This window comes from Pteropus vampyrus, unplaced genomic scaffold, assembly GCF_000151845.1.
Source record: "Pteropus vampyrus isolate Shadow unplaced genomic scaffold, Pvam_2.0 Scaffold314, whole genome shotgun sequence".
In the NCBI taxonomy this organism is placed as follows: Eukaryota; Metazoa; Chordata; class Mammalia; order Chiroptera; family Pteropodidae; genus Pteropus; species Pteropus vampyrus.
The window spans coordinates 284,457-294,219 of NW_011889095.1; the positions used below are offsets into that span (position 1 = coordinate 284,457).

General features: G+C 51.3%; 1 protein-coding gene across 8 annotated transcripts in view; it reads right to left on the reverse strand.

Moving 5' to 3' along the window:
* Positions 1 to 6,621: 6,621 nt before the first annotated feature.
* SYT17 (synaptotagmin 17) overlaps positions 6,622 to 9,763 on the reverse strand; it is a 61,812-nt gene continuing 58,670 nt past the window's right edge. For 6 of the 8 annotated variants that reach the window (XM_023521764.1, XM_011377504.2, XM_023521763.1 and 3 more), the window contains one exon: positions 6,622 to 7,444. In XM_023521764.1, coding sequence (XP_023377532.1) covers positions 7,248 to 7,444 — 197 coding nt within the window. In that variant the 3' untranslated portion in view covers positions 6,622 to 7,247. The other 2 variants (XM_023521765.1, XM_023521758.1) reach the window with 2 other exon arrangements.

The following is a 9,763-nucleotide window of genomic DNA, read 5'->3' on the forward strand; positions in this document are numbered from 1 at the left end:
GCGCGCATGCGCTCGCTGCTCCGCGACTCAGTCTCCGCCTCCGGGAGATGGGCTAGCCACGGAGCTCACATCCCGGCCTGTCGCAGGAGAGAAAGCAGCTCGGCCCCTCGGAGGAAACACGAACGGAAGGAGAAAAAATGCAAGTGCAGTGCAGAGGTCTCTCGGGTCAAAGCCAGCTCACCTATGAGTCGTTAGGTCCCCGTCGTGTTTCAAAATTTAAAATCAGGTATAAAATCAGGAGATTTTCAGTATCAGTCCAGATTTCTGCCTTCTGTTTAAAATCTGAAGATCTGATGAGACTTAGCTCTCAGTCACATGGACAGATGGGATCAATTACATAGCGCTGAGAAAGGGCGCCCCCTTCAGGCGGGGCCTGCGCGCTTGGGCTCAGCCCGAGCCCACCCGTCTGCCTGGCGCCAAAGCACAGAAGAAAGACAGGTGGCCCGCCTACCCCAGGGTCTCTCGGAGGTTCAAGGAGGCGCCGGAAGAAGGTTCTTGCCACAGTAAGTGCTCAACAAAGAGGAGCAAACGTGATCATTAGTAAATGTTTTAAAATCTACTGGTTTTCATTGGGATCTCATCGCATTATGGAGAATTAACATAGCTAAAACCCAGAGACTTTCTCTCCCTGACTTCGTGTGTCCTCAGGTGAGTCACTTTGCCTCTCTGAGCCTCAATTTCCTCCTTTATAAAACAGAGGATGGTAACAGTACTGACCTCGCAAATGAAATAATTTGTTTATAATACTTAGTATGGATGCTGGCAAGTAGTAGGTGTTCAATAAATGACAGCAAATCCTGCTCTGATTACCCCCAACTCAGAGCCAGCCTCTTCCTGGCATCACCCCCACACTCCCTACACGGCACATCCCTCAATTCCTCTCCTGAAATACTCAGCCATGTGCCCTGACACTTTGTGCAGCTGGCACTCACAGGGAGGACTTGAAGGTATCCCAGCCACTCGTTTGCTCCCCAGAACACTCACGGGCGTACCTATGAGGAATAAGGACTCATACCCACAAGGCATGCTTTGCCGTGCGGGCACCGGGGCCGAAAGCCTGCCAAGACCAACTCAAGCTACCGGCATAGCCCAGAGCCCATCTCAGCTGGCAGCAAGTCTCGTATCTACCGGTTGCCTGAAAACTCTGTTCATGCATTGCCCAGAGCATGTAATTTATTATTTACAAATGACAAGCATGTATTATACAAGTGATGTGCATGCACTACTTACTGTACTAATGTATCCTGTCTCCTATAAAACACCTTCCCCCCACTGACATTTTTTTAAAGACTGATACAAAATATAAATTTAGAAGGCTTGGATATCTCCTCCCCACTCCCCATCATCTAGTGCACTCCACGCTGGAGGCCCCTGCTGCCCTGGACATCACTCTTAAGTGTGAACGTACTAATGGAAAGCAGGGGTGTCTGTCAGACAGAGGCCCCTGGAAATTTTTTGAAAAGTGAAGGATCCTTTGATTTGGCAAATAAGCCCCCTAAATGACCTGTGTTGATAACGTGCTGATATGTGGTAGCTGAAAGTTTTGGTAAATCGGTTTACGCTCTGTCTCAGGGTGGAAACTCACTAAGTATTCGTCATGTGCTCAGTCTCCAGTGTGGTCCGTGGACTGGCAGCATCAGCATCTCTGGGGAACTTGTCAAAACGCAGAGCCTCAGGCTCCACCCCAGACCTGCTGAATCAGGATGTGTTTCTTGACTAGGTTCCAGGGGGGTCATGTGTACACTGACATTTACGAAGCATTGCTCTAGATGGGGGAGGGGCAGGCTTTTTTAAACATGAAACTTTTAAATAAAAATCGTACATATTTAAGGTGCACGACAGGGCGATCTGGTACACATCTACACAGTGAGATGATACTACCATCCAACTTAGTAGCGTATCCTCCCCCCACATGGCTACCTTTCTTTTGTGATGAGGGCACCTGGAATCCACTCTTAGCAAATTTCCAGTGTTCAGAGGAGTATTAACTAGGCATCGATAGATCAGTCAGCACATTAGATCTCCAGAACTCATTCATCCTTTATAACTGTAACTTAAACTTCATCTATAAAGAGCCAGACAGTATATATCTTATGTTTTACAGGCCACACAATCTCTGTCACAACTACTCAACTCTGCCAGAGACTACAGGAATGGACCTGGCTGGGTCCCAATAAAACTTTATTTACAAAAACAAGCAGCAGGCTGGATTTGGCTCATGGGCCATAGTTTGCCAACCCCTGCTTTAGACCTCAAATGTACTGGCCGGAAAGTAGACAATTTTTTCAGTCTGTATCTTCTGGCCTCTTAAAGTTGTATTTATGTCACGACATTACCCACCCTCCCCTCTCCACGCACATTTGCACACGCACACGCACTGTGCTCACGGTGGCCTGGGAATTCAGAGAAGATCTATTTCCTTCCATCCATCCATCCATCCATTCATCCCTATTATCTGTCTGTCTATCTATCTATCTATCTATCAATTATCTATCTATCTATCTATCTATCAATTATCTATCTATCTATCTATCATCATCATCTATCATCTATCTGCCTGCCTACCTACCTATTTATCACCTATCATCTCCTTTAACTTCTTACCTTTAAAAAATGTTGTTTATTTACCAGTAAAACAAAGTCCCCTGCCCCTTCACCACCATTATAAAAGGAAAAATAGAGGCTAGTTCATTCCAAGGCTTTCAAGTCAGGCAGATTCATGTTCAAATTCCAGACCTGCTGCTGTGTGACCACACACTGATTATTTAAGCCCCCTAAGCCTCAGTTTCCTCATCTGCAAAGTGGGAACAAATCTGTACTTCCCTCACACAAGTAAGGGCTTAGAACAATGGCTGACACATAAGCGCTCAATACATGTTAGCTACCACTAGATCACTACGAGCCTGGGAAAATACTGTACGGGGAGGTATAAAGTTGAGCGGTAACGACCTCCCGAAGGATTACCCTGCCAGTCTTCAGGGCGATAGCTTCCCGTTTTTAGTTTTCACACAGCGGTGATCATTCCGGAGTGATTAAATACCATTAAGTGGTATTTCTGAATATGAAAAAGGGCAGGTATCCTATTGACAGTGGAAGACAGGCCGCCCAGAAAGGACAAGAATCCTTTTTCTACCCTCTGCAGCGACTCCCAGCTTTCTGGGAGTGAGATGTCGGTGCCCAGTGGTGGGACCCGTCCCGTCTGAGCAGGGCGGGCAGATGTCACAGCTTCTGTCAAGCCCCAGCAGTGGACTGGAGTCCCTCCCGAGAGATGAGAGGACTCAAGGATCGGCCCTGGGAAAATAGGCCAGGCTTTAAAACTTCACCCCACCTCCTTCCTTTGAACTTGGGTCCCCGCACCCCAAAGAGGGCGTGTAGGTGGCCTGTGTATCTTCTTTCACACCTCCTAACTGACGATGCTAATTAAAACGCGTGGGCAGCCCATGACAGGGCACCTTGGGCCCAGGTTTCTATGGAAACGAAGTCGTCCCTTCACCTTCCGATGCGTCTCCCTCATCTCCTGACAAACCCCATCCTCGGAGGCGTGGATGGCTCTGACACCCGTCCTACTGCTGTCCCCTCTAGTCAAGTGGCCAACGTTGCCTGCCACGTGCCAAGCAGGAGGGGCCGTGGAGAACTGCGCGCTGAGACTTCGCAGGCATTATCTTGGCTGATCCTCACATCAACCGTGTGGGGTAAGAAGTGTCACACAGCTCTGGCTTAGTCTCCTAGGGCTGCTGGAACCCAGTACCACAGACTGGGCAGCTTACACAGCAGAAGTTCACTGTCTCACAGTTCTGGAGGCCGGAAGTCAAGGTGCTGGCAGGGCTGGTTCCGTCTGAGGGCTGCGAGGAGGACCCCGTTCCAGGCCTCTCTCCTCGGCTACTTGTAGATGGCCATCTTCTCCCTGTGTCTCTTCACATCCTCTTCCCTCTGTATGTGTGTCTGTCTGTGTGCCCTAATTTCCCCTTTAAATGAAGACATCGGTCATACCAGATCAAGGTCCACCCCAGTGATCTCACTGCAACCCGATGACCTCTATAAAGACTCTATCTCCAGATAAGGTCACATTCAGAAGTCCTGGGGGTTAGGACACCAATGTATCTTACTTGAGGACGACACAATTCAGCCCATGACAGGCTCTAGAGCCAGACCGCCCTGGGCCGGCACCTAGCTCATGTACTCACCCGCTGCTTCCTCTCATTAAACTCTGGCTTCCTCCGTTGTTACAAGGGGTTCCCGTCCACGTGGGGTGCCGTGTGGAGACCAAATGTGACGCGTCGCACTTCGCCGGGTGCTAAGTCGGCCTTCGTTATCACGCTGGGCACGTCTGAGCCCATAGTGGCCGGTCCACCTGGGCTCCCCGTGGCCGCCGTGGGGCTGGGTCGTGCACCTGGATGCTACCTGATCACGCACGTGATTGCTCGGCGCTGTGGGCGCCTGCTCAGCCCACACAGACATCCCAAAGCGCCAAACATTTCAGGCCTTCGGGGGTGACCCTCAGGCCCTGAGGGACAAGGAGCAGGAGTTAAACACGTCCAGCCTCCCCAGGGTGATCATTGTCAAGGGTATTCCGCATGGGAACCAGCACGGTTGAGCCCCAGCTGCCCACAGTGGCAGCTCATGCAACCGTTCGCTTTGCTCCTTTCCCACGTTCTTCCACTCGTGCTTCCTGGGGTCACCTCCCACATAAACTATCTGCACCCCAGGCTTTGCCGCAAGGTCTGCTTTTGCGGTTCCCTAAGCTAACGAGGGGCCCGAGGCTCGGAGAAGTCGCGTGGCCTGTGGGAGGGCACAGAGGGAGCAGCGGGCCCAGGGTTCGAACCACGGCCGATGGCCCCGGTCCCCGTATGTCCTCGACTCCCGTCCTCGGTGCCCGCTGTGCCCGTGCCTTCCCTCGTTCTGTCTGTCCTCTCAGGCTCCTGTCCAATTCTGTGTCACCATGGTAGGGAAGCCATTTTACAGGAAAGGAAAACGCCTTCTTCTTTTCTCTCCTGATGAACATACCCTCACCCAGACCTCCTGGCTTCCCCCCTTGACCTCCATGCCACCTCCACCTCGGGGTGGGAGACGGCGGACGGACCCATGGGGGTGGGGTGGACCTGTGACGCCCAATGTGGCCAGGAGGAGTGAAGCCATCTCAGCCCGGGGACATTCACCTGGGTCGAACCCGGAGCTGGGCACGGCCCCCCCAAAAAGCTAAATAGCAACAGATCCTGACCTGAACAAGTAGACCGTTTTATAGGAAAGAGCTTCCGTTTCCTCGTCTAGAAAATGGGGATTTTACTACTAAGTCAAAAGGGTGTTGCAAGAATTAAACGAGACTGTGCACCTACTGGGCTTAGCACACACAGTGAGCTCCCCCCCACAAAAAGGTGGCCATTATTACAACAGTCAAATAGAAATATAAGCTTCTGGCTGTGGGGAGGACAGGGAAGAGCTGTTATTTCTATCTTCAAAAATCAGCAAGTGGCCGTTTAAGCTGGGTCCCGAGTATGAGCTGGGACTCTTCAGCTGCTGAAAACCCATGTTGTTCCTAGAATGGGGAGAGCCTGTCTAGGGCAGAAACGAAGCCCCGATGACCTCGCTGGAGCCCCTGGATCCAGCTATGCCCAAAGCCAGGGCTTCCTTTGTCACTTCAGCTAGTGTGCGTTAATTTTCTGTTGCTTGCAACTGAAGAGACCCAACGTTAAACCCGTCTTCTCGTATGGATTCTCTTCACAGCCATCTAATTAGTATAGTGTTTCATCTGTTCTTCCTGCCAAGACCACCCTCTAATGTTACCAACAATGCCCAGTAGGACTGGCCGTCCGCCTCTACCCACTGTGAAGCCTGGTCCCAGTGGGTACCACGGGGTCCCAGGTACCATGGGGCAGAGATGAGCCATACCTGCTGGGCTTGGTCTCAATTCTTGACCCACAAAATCCATGAGCACAATAAATATAGGTGCTCTGAGTCATCAGGATGGTTTGTTACACAGCGGTCATAACTGAAACACCCTCCCACACTCTATGCCCTGTGTTCACCAAGAAAAAGATAACTTGAATGCGTGGCACAAATAAATAATCTTTAATTTCAATAAACAGCTCCCCAGGATACCAGACAATACGCTGTGCGAAAGGAGACAGAAGCATCCAACAGAGAAAGAGGTCTATTCTAACTAGACGAATTCCTTAGCATGAGAGAAATGACTCTGCTTCACACGCACACACGCAGGAAGAGCCTCAGAGCATGACAAGGAAGAGGTCACCTTGGATGGGGGTGTGGTGGGGGCAGTGGCTATTTTAATCCATGTCACTGTCCTTTGAAGGTCTTCTGTGAGTCATAATCACCATGATTTGGTCAAAAGAATGCTGCTTTTGCTTATACTCTATTTTTCTCGACATACACACACGCTACTTGCTGAGGTGGGGTCTTGACAGACAGGAGGACACCGGGTGAAATTCCACTGATGGCGGAGGCATAGACAAGGGAGTGCTCGGGACTGAGGCCCTGGCCCACGGCCTTGCTCACCGAGAGGACACACAGGCGCACACACGTGTTCACCTGTGAGGGCACACACACGAGAGCATCCACGTACATACCCACGGGGAGTCCCCGGGAAGAAGCTAACACAAGGACAAATTCAGTTAAGCCAGGAGCAGTTTCTTGCACTGGTATATATTTTTTGTTGCCATTTGGTTCTCCAAATAGTCTAATCTACTCATCACGTCCACGAAAGAGAAGACAAAGTGCTTACACTCTGGGGGAAAGGGTCAGGCTCACAGAACCCGCCCCCCGGGGAACAGCAGCCTGTTCCGAAGTCACCCAGTGGGTGTGCATTTTGGGTGTGGGGTCGGACCTCCCACACAGTGGCCAGACTCTCGGGAAGTTTCGTCTCGATGGCGGCCGGCATCCTTGGGAGGCCCTTTCTCTGGCCTGAAGGTTGGCAGTACATTTTGGGGCGGGGTATCAACACGAGCGAGCACTGCCAGAACGTCTCACTGAGCAGAGCCCACTCAGCTCACAGCATACGCATGGGGCTTCCAGAAAGTTCTCAGGCCTCGCTCATCGAGGCGGCCATTTTGTGATCAATAGTCAGCTTCCTCTCAGTTCTGAGAGGATTGGGTGTGCGTGTGAGTGTGCGTGTGCATGCGAGTGTGGATGTAACAGGTAGGCGACACATTTTTTCCCCATCTTAAATGGTCTTCCTTTTTTTTTTTGTTTTTTTTTGTTTTTTTTACAAACGATGGTCGCCTCTCCCGCAGCCCTCAAGTCACCTCCAGCGAGGCAGGAGACACGCGGTCGCACTCGGCCCGGGACCGCAGGCTGTGCCACTGCCCCACGGCCGTGCGGTGGGTGTTGAGCATCCGCCGCCAGTGGTTGGCTTCGGAGGGGCCCGAGGAGTACTGGCCGATGACAATCCTTCCGATGAAGTCATTGCTGCTCTTCATGTTGTGACCGAACACTAGGGAGCCACAGGGGTGAGGGTGGGGGTGGGGGGGGGACGAGGCAAAAGGAAGGAGGGGACGGAACAGGAGGCAGGGACAAGACAGAGGCCGTTAGTCCACACGTTCCCCGCCTGCAGACTCGAGGGCGTTGCTGTTAGGACACTGTTTCTTTGAGTAGATGACATTTCCCTGATTCCCTCCCAGCTCATCCTCCCGCAAGTCTCTCCGCTCCAGTGGCACTGGGTTTCCCGCTGTCCCTCACCATGCCAGGCACGTTCCCGCCTCCCAGCCTTGGCACTGGCTGTTCCCTCTGCCAAGGGCTGCGCCCCCTGCAACATGCACCTTGCAATTTACGTCCCGGAAGTTGCCTCACCGCACTGCCTACAGAGCTCGACGATCGGATCGTTCTAGCGGGACAGGCGGCCATCACCGGAGTCCGGCTGAGTGGTCACACTGGGGTTTCTCAGTCATGACACTGTGGACATTTGGGGCCAGATAAATCCTTGTCGGGGAGGCTGTCCTGTGCATCGCTGGGTGCTTAGCAGCACCTCGGGCCTCTAGACACCAGTGGCAGCCCTCCCTCTGGCTGTCATAACCCCAAACGCCTCCAGACTCGGCCAATTCATTCCAGATGAGAACCTCTAGGTCAAGGTGTGGGCCATGGGGCCAGACGTCCCAGGTGAATCCTGGCTGTCATCTGCCTAGCTCTGGGACCCCAAGGCAAGCAAAGGAACAGCACTGAATCTCAGCTGGTAAATCGCAATATCTTAACAGCACTTTACTTCACAGGTCACTGTGAGGTTTCGAAGAGATAACGCGTGTGAAGCTCTCAGCACAGTACCTCGCGCACAGTAAGCAATCCATTAATGTCATACTGCTATTCTGATCCTAAATTCTGTCTGTTGACCTTTTTAAAAAGAGATTTCATATTTCCTCTGTTCCAGACCAAGGAGGCATGTTTCCTGAGAAATGGCTACAGCAATTTCTTCTGCCCCTCGCTGTAAAGCACATCTCTTTGAAAAGCTTCTCTGTTAATTCCAGTGCAAGCTTAACTTGTGTCTTTCAAGCCTAATGAGACGGTTAGCTTGATTTATCTTTCCAGCTCAGTTCCGCCTAATTCTTGATCTGCATGTGGGTAGTCCAGGCAGGCCATCTTGCTACTGGGAAAGCAGGCTGTGTCTGTGTTATAAATAAAGGACTCCAGAATGGGAGATATCACAGATGCACCCAGCATGAGCCGAGCAAAGGCGGCTGGATCCCAGGACGAAAGCCGATGATCAAATAAACTAGCTAAAATATGCAGCTCCAAACAGAGCCTGAATGCTAACGAGCCTCTCTGTTCTCCCACGTGGGGCTGACATCAAGAATTCCAACTGATAAAAATGGGTGGGGGCAGGAGTGGAAAAAGGAAACCAAAAATCCCATCCATTGTCTAACAACCAAAAAGACCCAGAGTGAACTAGGCTAAGTGAAATGCTACGCCATCTCAATCAAGAGTACCCCGTACCTGTCAGCTCCGTGGACAAAAATTGGACCGTGTATATTTTTTGTACCTTCGGTAAAGAGCTCAGTAGGCAGAGGTGGACCTCACTGACATGAAAATCCCTTACAGAAGAAAAAATTTCGGAATCTCTCTTAATAAAGGAAACTGCTAAGGAGCTCTCTGATGCATTTGGAAAAACATTTTTTTGACTAGGTTAACACTCGGGACTGTTTTGAACCACACGTAGGCAATGTGAGGTTTTCAAGCCCGCAGGAGGCAAGAATGTTCAAATGTTAAGCCAAGCTACTTTCAGAGACTGTGATACCTGATCAGCCCAGCAGCCAGGCCGCAGGACACCTGCAGAACAAAGGAAGGTTTCAGCTGGGATTGCTGACAACCCATTCCCCACTCCGGGAGGGGGAAACAGGAAAAGTGCCTGCCCCACACAAAATAAAAACGTCATTCCCTACGGCTAAAACCACGGGAACCTCCGGATCAGAGGCTGGGAACTGCCCGCAGGCCTTTCATTCTACATACCCTTCCCTTCCTCACTGTGGGTCCATATGACAGGAAACCGGTAAACAAAGTCTTTAAACTGTAACTCATGGGAACTAAAAAACTGGCATATAAACTGAACTCCCCGACACTGCAGTGGGGGGGGGGTCCCCTCTGTCTTTACTCCCTCTCACTCTCTGTCTGAGAGGAGGAGACACACTCTGTCTGTGGGGTGTCACCCCTTTTCTAATAAACCTTCCTTTGGACTCTAACTTTGGCGCGTGTGTTGAAATCTTTCTACATTCTCTGCCAAAGGCCCATCTCCTTCTCTCAGGGTGGGGCTGGTCCCCCACCCCCC